At 42.0% G+C, this 25,113-nt stretch overlaps 1 protein-coding gene across 2 annotated transcripts in view; it reads left to right on the top strand.

Moving 5' to 3' along the window:
- Positions 1 to 24,527, top strand: part of ATP2A3 (ATPase sarcoplasmic/endoplasmic reticulum Ca2+ transporting 3) — a 324,456-nt gene extending 299,929 nt beyond the window's left edge. Inside the window, exons 21-22 of one of the 2 annotated variants that reach the window (XM_077296494.1) lie at positions 1,363 to 1,438; positions 22,344 to 24,527. In XM_077296494.1, coding sequence (XP_077152609.1) covers positions 1,363 to 1,438; positions 22,344 to 22,389 — 122 coding nt within the window. In that variant the 3' untranslated portion in view covers positions 22,390 to 24,527. Of the gene's footprint in view, positions 1 to 1,362; positions 1,439 to 5,825; positions 5,960 to 22,343 lie in introns of those variants that run through there. The other variant, XM_077296493.1, reaches the window with a different exon arrangement.
- Positions 24,528 to 25,113: the final 586 nt, after the last annotated feature.

The raw sequence follows: 25,113 nt of genomic DNA on the forward strand, positions 1-25,113 counted from the left end.
TAACCAGTTAACAGCCGCTGGTAGATCGCGATTCCAACCTCAGCTGTTGCGGGTACATGTGATCTGTATAGATCAGCTGGAGCCCACACCAGAGAGGGGGAGTCCAACGTGGGCGTACTATTAGGCCAAACGTCAGAAAGGGGTAAATAGCATTACCTGCTCGACACCTGCACTTGGCCAAATGCTGTCGGGAGAAGATGAATGTTATTCTCCCCACAACTGCACAGGTTCACTGTGATCCAGCCCTGTCTGATACTGGCTCTGCATTGGGGCCGGCAGTCAGTCAGAAAGGGGGCGCTACAACCACCGGTCTCTATACACAGAGCAGGGACTGAACCATCGCCCTGTGACAGGAAGCCAAACGCTACCAGGGGGATAAAGTCAGTTTTCTCCCGGCAACGTTCTGCTACGTGCAGCTGCCAGGCAGGTTAATAACACTATTAATCTGCAGATTTACCCCATGTCTGCAGCTTAAACGCATTTTTGTCTGGTGACAGGTTCCCCATAAGTTGTGTTCTCTGCGTCAGTGATATGATTTTCTCATGTCAGAGAATTGGATCACGGTTAAACTGACATTCGGCTCAAACTCTGATCACAGTTTGAGCCAAGTGTCATTTGCATAACCGATTCAATTCTCTTGGAAGAGAGAATCATCCCTTATGTGACCCCTGCCAAACTACTCTGTTCTGTCTATAGATCTGTTATCAGTGAGGTATCGGGTTACATCATCTGTAATAAAACTCTGTGGAGAGAGGAGCATGGGGAAGCTGAAGAGGAACAAAAGCAGAAAGGCATACGAGAGAACTTATGAGGCTTGTAGTAAAAATGTAAGATACAAGTAATATAGTGTTCAGAAATGGTGTTATTCCTCAAGTCTGCACACATGGCAACCTGCCCTGAAAAGTCACCCGAATGTACAATTACACTTTGTCTTAATATACAGTATTTTTTTTAATAACTACAGCTATAGCAATGTGACCTTTGCATATATTGATGTGGACCCAGCCTACTGTCGATTGTCTGCTCACAATGGATGAGTTTGAAATTATTTTTTTTTTCTCAGACCTAAATTGTTCCTGTTTATATAGGGTAGTGCTACACAGGCACATTTGTTCATCTGATGGAAATAATAACTATTGATTGGCTTCTGAAAATGTGGAAAATATAAAATGTTGAGGAATAAGTAGGTCAGCATAAATGGGCATCACTGATTTTCAGTAATGTGATGAATAAATACAAGACCATTGATGGTTGGTTATTTAATAAAACGCTAATAGTTAGATATGCATGTGTAAATTCATGCTAAAACTTGACAGCATCTTAGTTGACTTTCACTTAGTTTCCATTTATTGCATCTTGTAGGTTTACTGAACACTGTAGAACAGTCCTGGAATGGAACTGCTCAGATGAAAGCCTCTCGAAGTCAAGAAGAAACTGGGTCAGTGCATTCAATTTATTAGCATTTTTATGTATGCGGTACCAACTGGCAGTAACCTGTCTAGATAGCACAATATTTATTGGCTTGACTATAGGGATAACTGAGGTTGCAGGTGGAAATGAGGGCTACAGGTATATCAACAATAAGAGTTGCAGCTTGTGGATTGTGAGCCCTCGCGTGCAGGGTCCTCTCTCCTTCTTTAATTGTCGTGACTTGTATTGTTTAAGATTATTGTACTTGTTTTTATTATGTACACCCCTCCCCCACATGTAAAGCACCTGGGAATAAATGGCACTACAAAAATATTAATTTTAATGGCAGTAAGAATGGCTAGTTGATCTGTAAATTTATTTTCAACACTTGCATTTTCTGACATTCTTCCTGGTGGGCCTGAAAGTTGAGCCTGACGGGTGCGAAGAATACTTTCTTGCTCCCCATTACTTCTCTTAAAGGGAGTTCGTCACCAGAAAAAACGCTGTTAACCTGCAGATATGGGGTTAATCTGCAGGTTAACAGCATTTCTAACCTGCCTGGCACCCACATTAGCCAAACACTGCCAGGAGAAAATGAACTTTATTCACCCAGCAGCATTTTGGTTGCAGTCACTGGAGCAGCTCCGGAGCAGGTTTAGTCACCGTTGTGAAAATACAGAACGGCGGCTATAACCGCACCTCCGACCTTAACTGACAGTCGGTCCCAATGCAGAGCCAGAAGCACGGTTACTGCTGCCTTTGTGTATACTCAGAGTGGTGACTAAACCTGTGCCGGTGCCACCCCGTGACTGAAACCAGAACACTGCTGGGGGGAATAAAGTTAATTTTCTCCAGGCAGAGTTCTGCTAAGTGTGGGTGCTGGACTTCATATCTGCAGGTTGATAGATGTTTTTCTGGTGATTGGTTCCGTATAATGCTTTTACTTGTGTATTCCCAATAATTTTTCTCTTTCGTTACTCTGACATAGCTGGGCAAATTACTTATTTGAAAATGCAGGAAGAAAGTCTCCTCAGGAATATTGAACATGTTCATATGAAACACTCATATATACTTTGACCACAGATTTTCCTACGTTATTTTGGACTAAGTTGGCAACAAGGAAGACATTAGTAAATGACTGTTGTTGTTGTTGTTATTGTTGTTATTATATTTTTTTCCAGGACATCTCTCATGACAGCACACCAGTAATTAGTCATTCACATCTTTAGGGACAGGAAACACACAAACAGTTAAAAGCAGTGTATTTCCTGTCCCTAGGAGGACAGACACAGAGAGGACGCTCAATGATGCAGAGATTACTTGAAACGAGCTCAGGGGAATCTGAGGGGATTCATCCCTGTGACCAGGCTTATTCCTCATTGGGTAGGGGTTCCTCTGCCTGTGCCAGTAGAGTGGAATGTGGCTGCTGTCGTTTGCCGCTTCCCTCCTCTGAGGGCTCTCGGCTACCCGCCGCAGCTTTCCCTAGGCACAGACCCAGTGACTCATTCGTTCCAGGGTGGAACGCACTTCTGAGTTACAGGGAGAAAGTGCAGGATGATCTGCTAGTGCGGTGTGTGTTATGGATGGTGGTTCTGGGTATGTATTCCTACAAGAAGACAAGGCAGGACACTATAAAAGCACCTATTGTGGTAGGATTCTACAGTATTGTGTACATAAGCATAAAGATTCCAATAGACAACATTAGTGGCGCATATAGATCACACCAATATTAATGTTATAATACTAAATCAATGCGCCACATGTGTATGGACAATACGGATAACTGCCAATACATAGTAAACCAAGAAAAGAGAGATGCAGTCATATAATCCAAAAAACACCATTTTTTATTAGTAAACAGTAAAATCACACCGATATATAAAAAAGACCAGACAGTATATGGAGAGACCAGTAGTTGGAAACTATGTCTTAAAGCAACATAAAAAACTAGTCACCCGGGAACTGACGTCCCCAATGGTGGTCCGGAATCAGCCCGTACAGATAGAGGGGCATATAGTATAATGCAGGGTCAGTGCACTAGTATACCCAGAAATATCCCACAGTATCGTAACTTATGAATAGAAAGAGGGCACTGAAATAAAGATATCAATATCACCTGCTGTAAAAAGTCCGGTCCAACCCAGGGGACGTCAGATCACCCCAACGCGCGTTTCGGCACGTGTACCTTCTTCAGGGGGCGCTTAATGGTACATGGGTGAAGTGAGCAGTTATATATATGATCCATTAATGAAAATAGGGTTTACAGCTGTGGAACGCTATCCTCGTCCGTCCAGCCGCAGATCAGCCGACGACCGGAAGTGCGCGGGGCCCCGCGCAACCGGAAGTACGAGATCAGCGGCTGGAACAGATCAGAGAAAGTATGCGCATGCACAGAAGGATATATTGCATGCGGCGGCCATATTTAAAAAGGGTAAATAAGAGGGCAGAGACGCAAAGACAAGATACAAGCAGATGTATATATTGAAACACAGGTACGTATATAAAAAGCCTGTAAACATGCAGATAGTACCTAAAAGAGATGATTAGTCCTAGCAAGGGAAACCTGCAAAGCCATATAAGCACAAAAGCACAAAAGGTGACCGCAACAATTATAATGCCATCTCATACTAATAACAAATAACAAAAAGCAGTCTACAGAACATATTATATAGTGTCAAAAATGCAGTCAATAGCCGCAATAGCTATGACCACTTACACCAATATGGATAATACATATAAAAATATAAACAGGAAATCCCATAGCATACTGGTATAATATGTTGATCGAACTAGCAACAATAAGTACTTCAAATCCATGTAGACATATCAGTTTTAAATAACAAGTATATAGCAAAGAAAATTAATATGCAGAATAACAGAGTAAATCACATAAAAAACAAAATCCAAAATAATTGGCCATATGATAGGCAGTCATATCAAAAGTTGCAGGCAGAATCTAAATTTTCATGCAGGGCTAAACGGTCCTCTTCTTGCTTCACCTCTCATTTCCTCATACTTGGGCCAGATAGATGCAAGCGGTCAACAGTCAATATATAACAAATATAGGTCCTGTATAACAGAACATAAAAATGGAAGTTAAAATCACAATAAAAACATCATGATGCGGAAAGACAAATCTAGGCACAGCAGCGTGACGACTACAGAAACGGGACATAGCTAATGTTTTCGTTTAAACCAAAAGGGTGTACCGTATTAAGCAACCAGATCCATCGCGTCTCTAATTGACCGAGACGTTTGAACGTATTACCACCACGAATATTGACATTTAGCATGTCAATACCGCGGACTCTCAATAAAGACGCATCACAGTTGTGAAAGGTAGAAAAACGTCTAGGAATAGTTTTCAAAAGGGATTTATCAGTCTGAGTAGCAGCCGCCTCAATCCCCAGAACATGCTCCCTAATCCTAACTTTTAAGAGTCTGGTGGTCATCCCGATATATATTAGGCCGCACGGGCAGGTGGCATAATAGATAACAAATCTGGAGGTGCATGAAATGCGCCTCCTGATAATATACTCCTTGGAACCACTAGAGTTTTGAAAATTGCCACATCTATCCATATTAGGACAAGCAACACAACGTCCACATGGGCCGGAGCCCATTGGGGCTGGTATAGCATCCAGAAATGTTCTAGGTCCCTGTCCAGTATAGTGGCTTTTGGTTAGAAGATCCCTCAGGTTTCTAGCCCGTCTAAATGTGAGAAGGGGTCTCTTAGGGAGAAACTTATTGATTATAGGGTCGGTTTGTAGAATGGGCCAGGCTTTAGTAAGTGCAGATCTCACTTTGTCAGCCTGGGGATTGAATGTCGTTATAAACCGAAGCTGATTACCACCATTGGTTCTACCCTCATCCCGAGGTTTATATAGCAGATAATTACGAGTAGAGTACTTTGCCCTGTGATAGGCTTTTTTGATGTTACGCCTGCTATAACCCCGTTCAGAAAACCTTGCTGAAAGCTCCATGGCACGTTTCTCAAAATCATGTTCCGTTGAGCAGATCCTCCGTAAACGGAGGAACTGGCCAATTGTATTGTGTACAGTCTGAACATGGATTCTAATCGTAATCTTTCTGAGAGACCGTCCGAACAATCCCCGGGAATAGTAAGTCTTAGTGGTCTGTCTTTGGCCCCAATGTTTCCTTGCGTAAGTCAGGAAGTCTTAGCCCTATTTTCTCTTATATAATTTAATTTTAGGACAGAGTAGCTGGGTCTGTTTCTTCCTCTAGGAAGACCAAAAGATGTGCTACGTTTTTGGTGGATGCATTGGTCGAGTCAGTGAGATTTGTTGCCAGAAGCAATGTTCTTTCCAGTTCTGCTAGGTGGACAGTCTTGTTAAAAAAAACTATTCCAGGAGATCACCATTCTAAAAGCAAGCTATGCTCAATTCTCTTTTCAGTATTACAGGTGCTAGGACCGTATTTGATGAAATCCTAGAAAGGACCTCTGACAACAAAAAGGGGCTTCCAGAGGAAAGGCCAAGGAGATTCCCTTCCTTTTGTAGGTCCCCGTCCGTACCAGAGACATGAGTTTGAAGGGAAAGGTAAATCATGCAGATGGAGTTACCCAAATGGAGGAAAGGATTAACTTACCACTTTCAGTTCAGGTCCAAGCACAGGGAGACCTTGACGTCAGAGGAGTTAAGGGGCTTCAAGGAGGGTGGCAAATCATCACAAAAAACAAGTGGATTCATCAGGTTGTAGTGAAAGGCTATACTATAGAATTTATTCAACTCTCTACAGAGACTCGAAAAAGATATCAGGAATCTGGTAGCATCTGGGGTGGGTATTCCTTTTCTTCAGTCAGAGGTATGCGAGGGACACTACTCCAGTCTCTTTTTCTATTAAAAAAACCCATTGAGGGGTGTGGGGTTATTGTACAGTTATAAACTTAAAACCCTTAAATAAGTGCGTCAGATACAGAAAGTTCATAATGGAGACAAGAAGATCAACAATTCCTCTATTAGGAAAGGATTCGGTAATGTGCACCTTCAATTTAAAGGATGCATATTATCATGTGGCCATCCATCCTTCTTTTCAGCAGTTCCAAGAGGTTTGCACTAAAACCTCAGGGAGAAAGTCATAATTTTCAATTTCAGTACCTTCCCTTCAGCCTATCCACTGATATTCACAAAGGAAGGGATAATCATCATCCCATACCTGGACGATCTGTTAGTGGCTGATTCAGCACAACAACTCAAACGCCATCTCTCAAGGAATATCCTCACCTTGCAGAGGTTGGGTTGGTTCATCATTTGGGGAAAATACAATTTAGAGCCAGGAACACAAAAGGTGTTTCTGGGAGTTCTCAGCTTCCACCTCAGAACATCCTTTCTGCCCTCAATAAAACAGAAAGAGGTCATTAACAGAGTGCGGTCCTTCCAGGGGAAAAAACTCATCTGATTGCAATGAGAGAATTGGGATTGACACCATATATTCCAAATGTACGATGAAGTCAGACCCACTCGAGAATTCTGCAAAAAGCGATATTGGCCACCTGGGACAGGCGACCATCAGGACTGGACAAGAAGATAGTCATATCGGTATAGGTGAATAAATCGTTGACGTGGTGGATGTCTCCGAAAATTCTATAGCGGAGGGTACTTGGATCCTTTCCCCATGCATCAGTCACTACCAATGCAAGTCAGCAAGGTTGGGGTGCCGAGGAAGAAGGAAAATACCTATAGGTGACTTGGTCTCCAGAAGTCCGTATGAGGTCCTCAAACTACAGAAAACTGCGGGCAGTATGGGAGACACTCAGAGGTGCCAGGACCATCTCAGAGGCCAGCATGTCAAACTCTTATTGTACAATGTCACAGCAGTCTCCTTTATTGGTCATCAATGGAGCCCGAGATGTCATCTTCTGCAGATTCTAGCCTTACAAATTTTCCAGTGGGCAGAGGGGACTGTCTTTTCTATTTCGGCAGTTCACCTGAAAGGCTCACAGAACAGAGTAGCAGAGAAACAGTTTGATCCTCAGAATGGGAACTAAACAGGGATTTGTTTCAGCAGTTAACCCGATGTTGGAGTATCCCTCAAGTAGACCTGTTTATTTAAAACCTGGAAGAATGCAAAGGTAGCAAGTTTTTTTTCTTGAACCCGTAGGACAACCCAAATGGAGTGGACGCCTTGCCCAGAATTGGAGCAAGAATCTCCTATATGCCTTTTCCATTGCTCCTGAGGGTCTTGAGAGAGATTCAAGAAGAACCGGGTATGGTAATACTGATCACCTGTTAAATCATATAGCTCTAGAAGATAAACTTCCCCTTCCAGAGAGGTACAACCTTCTCTCTTTCAAAGTTCCCTCCTACAGTCATGCTCATAGTTATTGGCACCCATGAAGTTTAAGTACATAATGTGGAATATTTCCTGAAAAAAACAAATCAATTGAAAAAGTTTTTTGTGTATAGAGTTCGCGAGTTACTGTCAAGAAACTCCCTGGACTTGTGGGAAAGAGGAAAATTTACAAGAGATGTCTTAGAAGGTTGGTGCAAATGGTGGAAAAAACACCACGTCCAATATCCAAAGACCTGAAGGCCAACCTGGAACAGTATGGGGTTATGATTTCAACAAGTACCATATGCCACATACAAAACCAAGCAGAGCTTTATAAGCGAATGCCAAGGAAGTAACCATTGCTGAAGAAAAGACATTAAAAAGGAACAACTAATCTTTGCCAAAGAGTACCTTGACAAACCACAATCCTTCTGGGAAAATGTTCTGTGGACAGATGAACCAAAAATAGAGCTTTTTAGCAATGCAAAGCAGCAGTTTACAGATGGCGCAATAACCTTATAAGGAAAAGAACACCCTATCAACAGTTAAGCATTGTGGAGGATCCATAATTATTTATTATTATTATTATTTATTTATATAGCACCATTAATTCCATGGTGCTGTACATGAGAAGGGGTTACATCAAAATACAAATATCATTTACAGTAAACAAAACTAACAATGACAGACTGGTACAGAGGGAAGAGGACCCAGCCCTTGCGGGCTTACATTCTACAGGATTATGGGGAAGGAGACAGTAGGTAGAGGGTTGCAGTAGCTCCGATGGTGTTGAGGTGGCCAGGTGGTCATTACAGGCTGTAAGCTTCTTTGAAGAGGTGGGTTTTCAGGTTTCTTTTGAAGGATCCACATGTGGTGGATAACCGGATATGTTGGGGCACAGAATTCCTGAGCATGGGGGATATTCGGAAGAAGTTTTGGAAGCGATTGGGTGAGGATCGAATAAACATGGATGAGAGAAGGAGGTCTTGGGAGGACCGGAGATTACATGAGGGAAGATGTAGAGAGATTAGTTCGGAAATATACGGAGGAGAAAGGTTATGGATGGCTTTGTAGGTCAGTGTTAGTAGTTTAAACTGGATACGCTGGGAAATTGGGAGCCAGTGAAGGCATTTGCAAAGAGGGGAAGCAGAAGTGTAGCGAGGAGAGAGATTAATTAGTCGGGCAGCAGAGTTGAGGACGGACTGGAGGGGTGCGAGAGTGTTAGAAGGTAGGCCACAGAGGAGGATGTTGCAGTAGTCAAGGCGGGAGATGATTAAGCATTTTGGTAAAGTGAGGGTTGAGGAAAGGACGGATTCTGGAAATATTTTTGAGCTGGAGGCGACAGGAGGTGGCCAGAGCTTGGATGTGCGGTTTGAAGGACAGGGCAGAGTCAAGGGTTACACCGAGGCAGTGGATTTTGAGGACAGGGGAAAGTGTGATCTCATTTATTTTGGTAGATAAGTCAGGTAGGGAAGATATGCAAGATGGAGGAAAGATAATTAGTCCAGATTTGTCCACAATGAGCTTGAGGAAGCAAGAGGAGAAGGAGGATCTGATTGATATTCACTCTGGGATTCTGGAGAGAAGAGAAGTGACATCTGGGCCAGAGAGATAGATCTGAGTGTCATCAGCATATAGATGGTACCGGAAGCTATAGGACCTTATGAGTTGTCCCAGGCAGAGTGTATAGATTGGGAAGAGTAAGGGCCCAAGGACAGAGCCTTAAGGGACACCAACAGAGAGTGGGCGAGATGAAGAGGTAGTATGGGAGTAGGAAACGCTAAATGTGCGGTTGGTAAGGTATGAAGAGATACAAGATAGGGCAAGGTCTTTGACTCCAAAGGAAGAGAGGATCTGTAGTATGAGGCAGTGGTCAACTGTGTCGAAGGCAGACGACAGGTCTAGAAGGAGGAGTATAGAGAATTGTCTGTTAGCTTTGGCTGTAAGTAAGTCGTTAGTAATTTTGGCCAGGGCAGTCTCAGTGGAATGGTGGGGACGGATGCCAGATTGTAGGTTGTCGAAGAGAGAGTTAGATGCAATGCTGTGGGGTTGCTTTGCTGCATCTAGTACCGGAGGCCTTGACCGCATCACAGGAGACGTGACATCAGAGAATTATCAAGAGATTTTAGAGGGAAATGTCCTACCCAGTGTAAGAAAACTTGGTTTGAGTCGAAGATTGAGTCCTACAGCAAGACATTGACCAAAAAACACACATCCAAAAGTATGCAGGAATGGTTGAAAAAGAAAAAAATGGACTGTTTTAAAATGGCCAGCAATGAGTCCTGACCTCAATGCCACTGAAAATTTTTGCAGTGAGCTTCAATCTGCCAATATACAAAAAGATGATAAGGAAACTGGGAAACAAAAAAGTGCAAATAGGGTCTTAGCGATAATAATGAGGCTTAAGAAAATTAAATCCACTCACCTGGTGAGGCTGCACTGAAGCAACGTATGATACACATATACAGGTGCTTCTCACAAAATTAGAATATCATCAAAAAGTTAATTTATTTTATAGTCCTTGTAAACAGAGTGATCTATTTCAGGTGTTTATTTCTGTTAATGTTGATGATTATGGCTTACAGCCAATGAAAACCCGAAAGTAATTATCTCAGTAGATTAGAATAACTTTATAACACCAGCTTGAAAAAATGATTTTAAAATCCGAAATGTTGGCCTACTGAAATGTATGTTCAGTAAATGCACTCGCTACTTGTTTGGGGCTCCTTTTGCATCAATTGCTGCATTAATGGGGCATGGCATGGAGGTGATCAGCCTGTGGCACTACTGAGTTGTTATGGAAACCCAGGTTGCTTTGATAGCAGCCTTCAGCTCATCTGCATTGTTGGGTCTGGTGTCTGTCATCTTCCTTTTGACAATATCCCATAGATTCTCAATGGGGTTAAGATCAGGCGAGTTTGCTGGCCAATCTAGCAAAGTGATACTGTTGTTTTTGAACCAGGTATTGGTACTTTTGGCAGTGTGCCCTGGTGCCAAGTCCTGCCGGAGAATTACATTTCTCTCCAAAAAGCATGTAGACAGATGGAAGCATGAAGTGGTCTAAAATTTCCTGGTAGAGGGATGCCCTGACTTTGGTCTTGATAAAATACAGTGAACCTACACAAGCAGATGGCATGGCTCCCCAAACCATAACTTGTTGTGAGAACTTCACACTAGACCTCAAGCAACTTGGATTGTGTGCCTCTCCTTTCTTCCTGCAGACTCTGGTACCTTGATTTCCAAATGAAATGCAAAAATTTACTTTTCATCTGAAAACACCACCTTGGACCACTGAGCAACAGTCGAGTTATTTTTCTCCTTGGCCCAGGTAAGACGCTTCTGGCGTTGTCTATAGGCCATGAGTAGCTTGACACAAGGAATGCGACACTTGTAGCCCTTGTACTGGATACGTCTGTGTGTGGTGGTCTTGAAGCAATGACTCTAGCAGCAGTCCACTCCTTGTGAATCTCCCAATTTTTGAATGGCCCTTTCTTGACAAGCCTTTCAAGACTGCGATTATTTCGGTTGCTTGTCAACATTTTTCTACAACACTTTTTCCTTCCACTCAGCTTTTCATTAATATGCTTGGATACAGCACTCTGTGAACAGCCAGGTTTAGCAATGACCTTTTGTGGCTTACCCTCCTTGTGGAGTGTGTCACTGACTGCCTTCTCGACATCTGTCAAGTCAGCAGTCTTCCCCCATGATTGTGGATCCTACTGAAACCAACTAAGGGACCTTTTTAAATGCGTAGGAAGCCTTTGCAGGTTTTTTTTTGTTAATTATTCTAATTTACTGAGTTAATGACTTTTGGGTTTTCATTGGCTGTAAGCCATAATCAACATGAACAGAAATTTAACACTTGAAATGGATCACTCTGTTCTAATGACTCTATATTATGAGTTTCACTTTTTGTATTGAAGAACTGAAAAAACAAAACTTTTTGATGATCTAATTTTGTGAGAAGCACCTGTATATCAGCTGCTGCAGGACACCGGTCGCAGATGGACGAAGCTTGAAATGGAAACAGGATTGTTTCTCACCCAATCGCCTCCAAGACTCCTCCAAAATATCCCCGATTCTCTGTGCCCCAACACATCTGATTATCCACCACATTCTCATTTTTCAGAATCCAGAGAGAACCTGACAACCCATCTCTTCATTACAGGCTGTAAGCTTTCTTGACCCCACTGCCACCTCAACACCTCCGGAACTACTTCAATCCCCCCACTCTACTATCTCCTTCCCCACCATGCTGTAGATTGTAAGTCCACAATGGCAGGGTCCTCTTTCCTCTGTACCAGTCTATCATTTAGTTTAACTGTAAGTGATATCTATATTTTGTATGTAACCACTTCTCACATACAGCACCATGGAATCAATGGTGTTATATAAATAAAAATAATAATTTTATGCTGGGGGAACAATTGATTTCATAATGGTATGAATCACATAGTAATTGTAAATATAAAAAATTAAGGGGTCACTTAAACCACACATCAGTTCTTGCTGAACAAAAGATTCATGTTGAAAGTCTTTACTGATATATTATTGTAAGTAAGTGAGAACGAAATAATGTATAAATGGTCAATGAAAACCAAAACTTTGAGAAAACCCGAGGGCTGGATGCCAATTCAATTTGAAAATCAAAGTTACGGTAAATTAAATCAACATGTTTTTAACTTTTGAGTACATTTCATCACAACAACTCATAATGCGACTTGGTAGTGTATTTGGCCACCATTTGCGTATATGCAGTCTGACAATTTCTGAGCATGCTCCTTATGAGGCAGTGTATGGTGCCCAGGGGTATCTCTTCCTAACCCTGCATTAGGGCATCAGTGAGCTTTTGACGGTCAGTGCATCCGATGCTGCTAAGCAGTACCACAAATGCATAATATCCCCAAAGTTTTCATCTGGATTTAGGTATGGTGAATGTGAGGGCCCGTCAATGGCATAAATGCCTTCATCATCCACAAACTGCCTTAACACTCTGGCCACATGAGTCTGGGCATAGTTCTGCACTAGGAAGAACCCAGGGTCACTGCACAAGTTTAAAGAGGTGGTCCACTACAATGCATATTGTGTACATCGATTTAAACCTGTCAAATTAGTCTGTCTTTTTTTTTTTTTTTTTGCAAATACCTTATGTTGACCTTATTTGACTCTGAGCAGCGCTATCGTTGCTTGCTCCGTCCCGATCATGTGACCCCCGGTTGCAGCTGCTTACATCCGGTGATGTCGCGTCAACGTCCGGACTTTGGAAGTTGACCTTGCATCACTGAGTTAGGAGTTAGGACTCAGTCTCACGCCCTCCCCCAGATTATCTTGGCTGTGGGTGGTTTCACCGTGATGAATGCCAATTAACCTATATGATGCTGGGCTGTGAGCAGAGGTCCCACTACACGATGTTGGGCTTCATGCCTGCCTCATTAATTCAATTTCTAAAGTTTGTTCAGAAATATACACACCAGTATCAAGTTCATTTTGTAAGGGTTTTGCAATGCTATTCTCGTTTGTCCTTCTCAATCTAAATTTTGCCCCCATTAAAATAAAAACACCTCCTGTAGTGGTGCAGTTCCAGGAATGCGAGTGCAACACCACTGGAGCTCACATGAGGTTATGTCATGAGAGCCCTGCACCCAATCAGTGCTGGCATCCCTAGCTTCGGACGTATAAGAAATTAAAAGCAAGTGAGAGCGGAGAGTGACCAATCACTTCCCCTTTCTTTATTATACGTCCAAAGGCGGGGACAGTGACACAGCATTGATTGGATGCAGGGCTCTTGCGACAACCTCACGTGAGTTCCAGGACCCTGACATTAGAACTGTGCCAGCACGAGAGGTGAGTCTAGATGTTTTTGTTTTAACAAGGTGGGGGAAGCCTTTAGATTGTGAAGAGGTTGTCCTTTAATTGATTTGAGGTTATACTGTGATGCTTGAATTTTCCCCTCATTTTTTTGAGGCTCTGTTTATAAGGGAGGGTCATACCCCCAAACACAGGTCTATTATTGGAAGTCTCCATCTCCCATTTAACAATTTCCAAGTATGTCTATTTGATGACCAGCATTTCCATTGAAAGATAATGTTTACTATTAATTTTCCTACTCCCACCTTGTCATAATTGTATACTTTAGTTTTTAAACTTAAATTAGTCATACCTTTCAATGTGTTTTACATTGCCTCTTGTGGATGGAATACACAGCAGAAATTATGTATATGGTCAGTCTCTATATTCGCTTATCCTAAAATGGCAGTAGATGCCAGTACAGCCTTAAATAAACTAGCAGAATGTATACACTACTAAAGGAAAGCTGCGCTGTTTGGCCTCTTGCATTTGCCATGGTGGTCTAGGTGACCTGTAAGTGAAGCACAAAGCAAATTATCACTGTTATTTCTTTGTGTACTGTGTCTGCAAGCTTTTAGGTATGATTAGGATATACTCATTTTCAATGTTTTGATGTTTTTTTCTGTGGTGTATCAGTTAAATCAATTTAGGCTGGAGTCACACTAAACATATGAAAAATTGGTCCAAGTCTCCCTGCCAAGAGTTGCACAAGTGTAATGCAAGTGTCATGCGAGTACAATCTGATTTTCTGATTTTTCACACCTACCATCAGATTTACATCCGAATGCAGTGTGATTGCTATCCGATTGCAATGCGATTTTAACATGAGCTTTTACATAGAGCAACTCTCTAAGCCATTTACACATCATTTTCAAAGGAAACATTCTTCAAAACACACGCACCCCAGGAGGAGAAAAATAGGGAAAAAACTTTTTTAATAAAATTGTTGTGCTTCTTATAATCCATGCATTTTATTGCTTACCGGGGGGGGGGGGGGGGGGGACTGCGGTGAAATGGGGTACCAGGGTCGCCGCTGGAGGAGGCAAGAGTGGAGCGTTGCTGCAGGCCGCAAGCTGGGATGAGGGGGTGTCCGGATGTGCGGCGCGCTGCTGTTCGGTGCTGCAGGTGTTCGGTGCTGCGGGAGCTCTGAAGACATCTTGTGAAAGGCCAGAGCCCCCCGCAGTTACATGGTTTCCTATGCAGTGCACTGGACTCTGGGAAAATGGCTGCCAACTGGGGGTGGCGCATGCGCAGATGGAGTTCTCAGCACCAAGATCTCGGGAGATGAGATCTCGGCAGCCGTTTTCCCGGAGTCCAGTCCACTGCATAGGAAACCATGTAACTGAGGGGCCTCTGGGCTTTCACAAGCGCTGCACCACAGATCCGAACACCCCCTCATCCCAACCTGCGGCCGGTAAGGTGTATCCGCATTATAAGACGCAACCCCCATTTTCCCCCTAATTTGGGGGGAAAAACTGCATCTTATAATCCGAAAAATACAGTATATAAATAAATAAACGGCAATTCAGGTGCCGTGTACAGTAAAATCAGAGTGACCAGTTAGAATAGATAAAATAGTCATATACACATAGGGTAGGCAGATATATATACAGTGTGTGTGTGTGTGTGTATATATATATATATATATATATACATATCAGCGACATATACATTTAGTACAGTGTCTGTAGCTTACAAAGGGAAGCAGGGGGCTGATGTTAATAGCCTGGGAAGCTCCATGGGTATTACCCCCTTGCCAGGCTATAAATTTCAGCTCACAACTGTGTGTGCAGCCTTTACTGGCTATTAAAATAAGGGACCCCCCAAAAAAATGACGTATAGTACCCCTATAATTAATAACCAGCAAAGGCTATGTAGACAGCGGCAGGCTGATATTAATAGCCAATGAAGTGGCCATGGATATTGCCCCCCTGGCTAAAAACATAAGATGTGCCAATTCTAGCACTTTGCCTCGCTCATCCCACTTGCCCTGTAGCGGTGGCAAGTGAGGTGATGTTTGGGGGGGTTGTTGTCACCTTTGTATTTTCAGGTGACATCAAACCCTGAGGTTAGTAATGGAGAGGCTTCAATAAGACGCCTCCAATACTAGCCCCATAGTCATATCGTATTAAGACACACACACACACACACACACACACACACACACACACACACACACACACACACACACACACACACACACACAGAAAAAAGTCATTTAATTGAAAGAATGACAGACTCCTTTAATAAATTTTAATTAAATAATAATTACAACCTCGCCCATTCCACCGACGCTATTGTTGTCTGCAAAAGAGTTAAAATATATATATATATATATATATATATATATATATATATTCCTCACCTTTCTGCAGAGATGATGATAATCCATTTGTCCCATGACTTGTCTAGCTCTGCTACATTTAGATGGCAGGCTGCATGGTTGCATGATGCAAGTTCTCCTGCTCGCGGTGTCGTCAGGTTCTGTGAGTTCACAACCAATGAACTCCCTTTACCTTTGACGTCGGCACGAGCGCTGTGGGAAAATTTCCCACCACGCTCGCGCTGACGTCACATAGGTGAAGTGAGTTCAAAATCTGTACATGGCACATGTGAATATACAGTGGGGAAACCACCTACAAGGAATGGAGAGTTCTGCAATTTTTATCATTGGTACACTTCAACTGTGAGAGACAGAATCTAATATATAATTGCCTAGAATACGACTTCCTGCAATTTGTGCCAACTTCCGTGGCTTTGTCCAGAGCTAATATCCGGAGCTAATGTCCGGAGCTAATGTCCGGAGCTAATGTCCGGAGATAAGTGACGTCACCAGTGTCCTACACCCAGGCAGAGCACAGGGGCCCCAGGCAGCATATGGGGCCCCAGGCAGAGCACAGTGGCCCCAGGCAGAGCACAGTGGCCCCAGGCAGAACATGGGGCCCCAGGCAGAGCACAGGGGCCCCAGGCAGAGCACAGGGGCCCCAGGCAGCATATGGGGCCCCAGGCAGAGCACAGGGGCCCCAGGCAGCATATGGGGCCCCAGGCAGAGCACAGGGGCCCCAGGCAGCATATGGGGCCCCAGGCAGAGCATGGGGCCCCAGGCAGAGCACAGTGGCCCCAGGCAGCATATGGGGCCCCAGGCAGAGCACAGTGGCCCCAGGCAGAGCACAGGGGCCCCAGGCAGCATATGGGGCCCCAGGCAGAGCACAGTGGTCCCAGGCAGAGCACAGGGGCCCCAGGCAGTTTATGGGGTCCCAGGCAGAGCACAGGGGCCCCAGGCAGAACATGGGGCCCCAGGCAGAGCACAGGGGCCCCAGGCAGCATATGGGGCCCCAGGCAGAGCACAGGGGCCCCAGGCAGCATATGGGGCCCCAGGCAGAGCACAGTGGCCCCAGGCAGAGCACAGGGGCCCCAGGCAGCATATGGGGCCCCAGGCAGAGCACAGTGGTCCCAGGCAGAGCACAGGGGCCCCAGGCAGCCTATGGGGCCCCAGGCAGAACATGGGGCCCCAGGCAGAGCACAGGGGCCCCAGGCAGAGCACAGGGGCCCCAGGCAGCATATGGGGCCCCAGGCAGAGCACAGTGGTCCCATGTAGAGCACAGGGGCCCCAGGCAGCCTATGGGGCCCCAGGCAGAGCACAGGGGCCCCAGGCAGCATATGGGGCCCCAGGCAGAGCACAGGGGTCCCAGGCAGCATATGGGGCCCCAGGCAGAGCACAGTGGCCCCAGGCAGAGCACAGGGGCCCCAGGCAGAGCACAGGGGCCCCAGGCAGCATATGAGGCCCCAGGCAGAGCACAGGGGCCCCAGGCAGCATATGGGGCCCCAGGCAGAGCACAGCGATATTTTGGACCACTGTGCGGTGTTTCAGACCCCCTGTGTGGTGTTTCAGACCCCCTGTGTGATGTCTGGGGCCCTGTTCTTAAGTATATTAAAGATTAAAGTAACGTATATTAAAGTATATTATAGATCAAATTTGACACGTTTATGAGCACCATTGAGTGATATACTCAAGAATGACATAATTTTTCAACATTTTATGGTTTCAAACTGTAAACACTCAGTTTTTTTTACTTCAACCAGAAAACCTTAACGGTTCATAAAAAACTTGACTGTTCAGGATATGATAAAAGTCATAGTATTCTGAATCTTTAACTTATAAAGATACCTTTACATGGGGTGATTATTGGTTCCAGAGAGGCTTTCGGCCGATAATCGTACACATGGCTGGTGACAGGACAATACAATATAAACGTTCAAAGGTAAACACTGATAACATAAAAATCTAATATATAATTGCCTAGAATACTACTTCCGGCAATTTGTGCCAACTTCCGTGGCTTTGTCCGGAGATAATGTCCGGAGATAAGTGACGTCACCAGCGTCCTACACCCGCTCAGGGTGGACAAAGATATATGCCTTCGTGGTGCGCGCCACTTTTCTGATTGGTTGCCGCCTGCCGCGAGCGACCAATCAGAAATGTGCCGTACTGTCAAGAATTGTCAAGAGCTGGTGAGTGCAGCCATTTTTTGTTCTTTCTTACTATTATTTAATTGTATTATTCTTACATTTGAATAAATAAAGTATATATGGATTCTAGACTCCCGATTCTTTAGAATCGGGCTGCCATCTAGTAAAAAATAAACAAATTCACATTGTATGATTTTTAAATACTTAAATTTCATTTTATTGCATGAAATAAGTATTTGATCACATACCAACAAGTGAGAATCACAGTCTCAAACATTACCATTAATAACACACTATGCCGTCAAGAGCTTGCAAGGTCCTCCTGCTCATGCCAGCACATGTCCAGGCCCATTTGAAGTTCAACAATGACCATCAGGATAATTGAGAGGTGGCATGGGAGAGGTCATGTGGTCAGCTGAGAAAAACATACAACTTTTTGGTATCCACTCCACTGGCTGTGGTTTGGAGGAAGAAGGATGAGTACAACCCCTAGAACGCTGTCCCAACTGTGAAGCATGGTGGGGAAAACATCATAATTTGGGGTGTGCTTTTAAGTTTCACACTTAAATGTTTCTTATTGACATACAAATTTAAATATTAACAAAGATAACATACCATATATACTCGAAATGACATTTTAAAAAGCTCAGCTTATACTCAACATCTCAATGTTTTAAAATTCTTTGAGGCACCCATGAGTTCAAAATACTCCTTACACCAGGGGCTCTTCAAATGCGACATGGCATTCACAATCTATCCTGGCAAATAGTGCTCTTTCCTTTCCTAGCACTGCCATGTGCCCAAGCAGAAATTTTTGACCACATATGGGGTATAGTTGCGTTAGGGACAAATTGCACAACAAATTATGTGGTCTTTTTTTCCTATTATCCATGGTGAAAATTACAAATTTGGGGCAAAAACAACATTTTAGTGAAAAATATGATAACCTAATGTTATCAAATGGTGTCATACCTGTGGGTTCAAAATGCTCACTATGCCCCTGGATAAAATCCTTGAGGAGTGTAGTTTTCAAAACAGGGTAACTTTCGGGGGGTTCACTGTTTAGGCACACCAGGCGCTGTCCAATTGAGGCATGATGCCTGCAGACCATTCCATCAAAGTCTGTATTCCAAAATGTGACTCCTTCCTAGTCTTGCTGTGAGCCCAAACAGTAATTTTCTCCACATATGGAGTTTCTGCGTACTCAGGAGAAAATGGACCCCAAAATTTGTTTTTGCAAATTTCTCCTGATACCAGTGTGAAAATATCAAATTTGGAGCTAAAGTAAAATTTTCTAAGCGTCTGAAGGTTAAGGGTATGTGCACACGTTGCGGATTTGGCTGCAGACCCGCAGCAGATTTGGCCCTGCGGATCCGCAGCAGTTTTCCATGCGGTGTACAGTACCATGTTAACCTTTGAAAAACCAAATCCACAGAAAATTCTACGCAGAAGCGCAGTAGTTTATTTTCCGCAGCATGTCAATTCTTTGTGCGAATTCCGCAGCGTTTTACACCTATTCCATTATGGGAATCCGCAGTTATAAAAACACAGGCGAAATCCACACAAAACCTGCAAAAATCCCGCAGGAAATTAGCAGGTAAAACGCAGGTCATTTTCCCCTCGGATTATGCAGAATCTTTGCGGAAAAATACGAAATGGAATCCGCAACGTGTGCACATACCCTTAAGGTGCTCACCACACATATACATATATTACTTAAGGGGTCTAGTTTCCAAAATGATGTCACTTGTGGGGGTTTCCCCTATTTAGGCACATCAGGGGCTCTCCAAATGCATCATTGCGTCCGTTCTCGATTCCAGTCATTTTTGTGTTCAAAAAGTCAAACAGTGCTCCTCTTCACTTCTGAGATCTGCCATGCACCCAAACAGTGGCCAATAGGGCTCGCAATCTAAATTCCTTATGAGTATGTCTTTGGAATGTGGGAGGAAACCGGAGTACCCAGAGGAAACCCATGCAAACACGGGGAGAACATACAAACTCCTTGCAGATGTTGTCCAAGGTGGGATTAGAACCCAGAACTCCAGCGCTGCAAGGCTGCTGTGCTATCCACTGAGCCACCGTGCTGCTCAGGTATCCACATACCTATGGTATCTACATACTCAGGAGAAATTGCACAACAAATTTAAGGATCCATTTTTTCATGTTACTCTTGAGAAAATAAAACTTTTTTCCTTCCACATTGCTTTAGTTCCTGTGAAGCACGTGAATAGTTAATAAACTTCTTGAATGTGATTTTGAGTACTTTGAGGAGTGCAGTTTTTACAATGATGTCAGTTTTGGGTATTTTCTGTCATATAGGCCCCCCAAAGTCACTTCAAATGAGATGTGGTCCCTAAAAGAAAATTATTTTGCTAATTTTGTTGGAAAAATGAGAAATTGATGATCTACTTTTAAATCTTCTAACTTCCTAATTAAAAAAAGGTTAAGGGTATGTGCACACGTTCAGGTTTTTTCGCGTTTTTTTCGCGATAAAAACGCTATAAAAACTCATTAAAAATGCATACGTTGTGCATCCTATCATTTAGAATGCATTCTGCATGTTTTGTGCACATGGTGTGTTTTATTCCGCGAAAAAAACGCATCGTGGTAAAAAAAAGCAGCATGCTAATTAATTTTGCGGTTTTTTAGCGGTTTTCCTGCTATTCAATGCATTGGGAAAAAAACACATAAACGCAGTAAAAGCGCGGTAAAAACGCATGCAGATTTCTGGCAGAAATGTCTGTTTTTTGTAAGGAAAATTTCTGCCAGAAATCCTGACGTGTGCACATAGCCTTAAGGGTATGTGCACACGATGCAGATTTAGTGCAGAATTGGTGCAGATCTGCAGCAGATTTTTTTGCAGCAGAAACGCTGCAGATCTGCACTGTGATTTAGGCTATGTGCAGACGTTCAGGAATTCTTGCAGAAAATTCCTGAGAGAAACCTGAAATTTTCTGCAAGAAATCTGTATGCGTTTTTGCCGTGTTTTTGATGCGTTTTTGATGCGTTTTTTTCCGGACATTTCCCAGTGCATTTTATAGTGGGAAATCCGCAAAAAAACCGCAAAAATAATGAACATGCTGCGTTTTTTACCGCGATGCGTTTTTTTCGCGGAAAGAAAACGCATCATGTGCACAAAACATGCGGAATTCATTCTAAATGATGGGATGCATATTGTATGCTGTTTTTTTGCGGTTTTATAGCGTTTTTATCGGGAAAAAACGCGAAAAATCAGCAACGTGTGCACACAGCTTTACAGTACAATGTAAATCAATGTGAAAAAAAAAGCTGTGCACATGGTGCAGAAACGCTGCAGATTTCAAAGAAGTGCATGTCACTTCTTTTGTGCAGTTCTGCAGCATTTCTGCACCACTCCATTATAGAAATAAAATCTGCACTAAAAGGCATAAAAAATGCAGCTGCGGATTCTGCCAGGAGATGCAGATTTTGTGCAGAAAATTCTGCACCTCTTTTCTTACGTGTGCACATAGCCTTAATGATGCAGATGTAAAGTAGACATGTGGGAAATGTTATTTATTAACTATTTGTGTGACATAACGTTCTGATTTACAGGCATAAGAATTAAAAATGTGAAATTGCAACATTTCTGAAATTTTCTCCAAATTTCCGATATTTTCACAAAGAAACGCAAGTCATATCGAAGACATGTTACAAGTATTATGAAGTACAATATGTCACGAGAAAACAGTCTCCGAATCGGTGGTATCCCTTGAAGTGTTGGTTATAACCACATAAAATGACAGTGGTCAGATTTCAAATATTTGGCCTGGTCATTAGTCAAAATTGTCTCTGTCCCTAAGGGGTTAAAATCTCTAGCATTCAAATTCTAGTTTGTAAGTACGCTATTATTATATTTTTTTAAGGTGAGCTGTTACCTTTACAGCTTTATTTTGTTAGTTTTCTACTGTAGAGCATCCATTACTTCTGAAAATCTCCAAGTTTGGTTTTATTGACACCATGCTTCCATAGACTTGTATGCCAAAATAATAATCCTTTGGAATATATTCAAGTCCTTGGATTTGGCCAATACTTGCACTGTATCTTGTGTACTTTTATTGGCACTGTTGAGTACAATTGCCTTAACTTTTTTTAGCGAATGACCTTGTTAATACTGCAAAGACTCATATAGCATTCACATTTTTTAGCTTTTTTTTTTTTTTTAATCTTGACCAAACTGGTAGTTAGTTTAAAAATTGTCCTAAAATGCAAAATTTAAAAAAAATGAATCACCCATTATATGGAATTACTTTTTAACTATAATGGTTTCTAAATATTGATATATTTTTATCATTTTGCTCTTGTAGGAGGAAACAATATCTACAACACTCGGACAACAATATTTCTAAATGAAGTCTTTCCTCACCACAATTCCAAACTGAAGTATCCCATATTTCTGCAAGACTTCAACTGAGAAAGGGCTTGCAAGTTTTCACTCACCACAACCACGTGGGGGAAAGATTTTAGCACAAAAAAAAAAATATATTTTCCGCTTATTTTATGTACATATTGGTGCAATAACTGGACCTCTTAATTGTGGCTTGGGGATAAAAATAAATCATGTTGGCAATGCAGAATATTGGAAAATCAGGATGTATTGGCTCTCTTATGTAATGTGAAGACGTCATTGGTCCCTGTTGGTGCTGATGAAATGATGTAACTGCACGAAAGGCTACAACATGCACCAACAGGGTGTCATCATGTGGAAGGATACAGTTCCTGAGTTCCTGCTCACTGTACTCTGTAGTCAGCTTGTATAATGGCAGTTCAAAGACTACATTCATGTTTAGCTTATGCTATTCTGCTGTTGCCAAAAATATCTGCTGTAATCAGTTTGTCAACTTCTGATCTATAGATTAACCGATTTCCTTCAGCTATGACACTGAGAAGCTGTGACATTCACTGTGTGAAGTTTTAAGCAGTCACACATCTTTACTGTGTATGTTTCTGTTAAGAGGGCTCTGGGGTGTCCTTCATCCATTTCACCATATCAACACGAAATCTATGTTCTGAGTTTTGTCTAGATTTTTGCACTGTAAGTTGCGTGTGAGGAGTGGAAAGTAAGTAGTAATGGTGTATGGGGCGATTGGCTGGCTGCTTTAATTTAGTCGTTTTCTCTTCTGATGAAAACATGGTTTTATAGATCCTATACAAGTTTTCATAGATGGTTCATACAGGGCTGCGCTGCACACTAATGATATGTTTTTAATTATGACTCGAAAATATAATAACTGAGATTTCTAAAAACTAGTGAATAGAGATAATATGGTTAACAGGGTCTTTAAAGATGACGGCAACCTAAAAATATTGGATCCCTCCATTTACACAAAGCGGTTTTAGAATTCAGACTTTTACAAGAATTACAACTTGATGAAATTAATTCTTATAAAAAAGTTTGTTCTACAGCAAATACTCACTCCTCCAAATATCATCTATTGTATTAATGTACAGTGCTTCTTACATATTAAGAAAAAAACAACTTTAATTTTTACCTTGAATCTAAATCATTACAGCTGTCAATGGGATTGTCATGTGTGCTCTGATCTAAGAAGAAAAATAACAGTATAAAGTGTAAAAATCATCTTCTGGATTTTAGCAAATTGAAAGCAAACTCTCTTTTGGCAAGTTTTACGATTTTAATTTTTTTCGTATCTTGCTTGTTTCCTTGTTCCTGCTTACTTCTAGGAATGTGTGCTATGCAATGGTGAGGAATTTCATATATGCAGCACTCTGTGTGCTAATAGCAATTGTTTGTTTTATTTTAATTTAAATCAGTGGTATAATATAAATATCATGTCCACTTTAAAAACTTGGTAGTTTCTCCCTTCATAAAGTTTGGTTACAATTTTCATACGTAGCCGTTTTATCAGCTGAACCAAATGCTAGTTTAGGTTGTGTCCAAAGCCTTAGTCTGTGCATGTACTTTACAGTGCAGTACAATTCCGCCTCTTATCTGATGACAAGTGACAATAACATATACCGTACATTTGTGGCATACTTCCTTGGTGGGAACCTGGTAGATCCCGCAAGGAGCAAAGGTAAGGTAGCTGTCCTATGCAGTGTATTTTTAAAAAATGTTGCTTATAATGCTTACACATTCGTGTGGGTTTTTTCTTTTTTTTTTTTTTTTGCCTTAAAATGTATAAAAGGGACTGATTCCACACTTAAGTAATCTATTAGAGTGGTAAGATGCCACCCACTGTTGTTTGTCATTCTCTCAGATATACTGTATCTCATGCATAGGAATGTGTAAACTTGTTATACTACTGAGTAGATTCATTGTACAGAAAAAAGCGAGATATCTTACTGTAATTAATATATACTGTATTTAAGGAGTCGCTATTTTACAGAACATCTTGAAAAGGTTTGACCAAATATATTATTCAGTTTTTCTTTTTTGTTGAAATGTATTCCTGTTTAGAGTGGGTTCTGATTTTTAAAAATATTTGTATATGAGTGGAATTTTTAAAGAATAAAAGACTATTAGATTATGTTTTGTCTGGATTAAATCTGCATTACATGATTATTTATACCATACCCTGTTTCATACAATAGTGTTTTATGCTCCAGCCTTAATGAATTTGGCAACCCTTATTCTAGTGCACTGTTTATCAAGAGGCATGTGCCGCTTAATGAATTTGGCACATCTTTCAGATGATGTGTGCTTTCACAAGAAATGTAATCCAGTCCGAAACCAGAGTGCATTCTTATCGTAATGGTCAGGCATAAATTATGATGAATTTGACAGACGTGGTCAAACACCCTCCAACTAAGCTTTGCCTAATTCTCTGCCAAAACTGACCCAAAACCACAAAAAGTCACAAATATTGTGACATTTTGAGCTGGTTTTTATTTACATAAAACTGGAACACTGATTAAAATAGGGCCTAATTATTTAAGGTTTTGACTGACCACTTTGTTGTAACAAACTGATAAAGCATGTAAACTTTTGCTTAACATTAATCATACATTGATCTCATTTTTAAATGTTGGTCTGGGCCACGTTACAAGTGATATCATTTTTTTTTCTCTTGCTCTGGTGACATTAGTGAATATGTAGGTAGGCAACTCAAAAGA

This window comes from Ranitomeya variabilis, chromosome 3 (assembly GCF_051348905.1).
Source record: "Ranitomeya variabilis isolate aRanVar5 chromosome 3, aRanVar5.hap1, whole genome shotgun sequence".
Lineage (NCBI taxonomy): Eukaryota > Metazoa > Chordata > Amphibia > Anura > Dendrobatidae > Ranitomeya > Ranitomeya variabilis.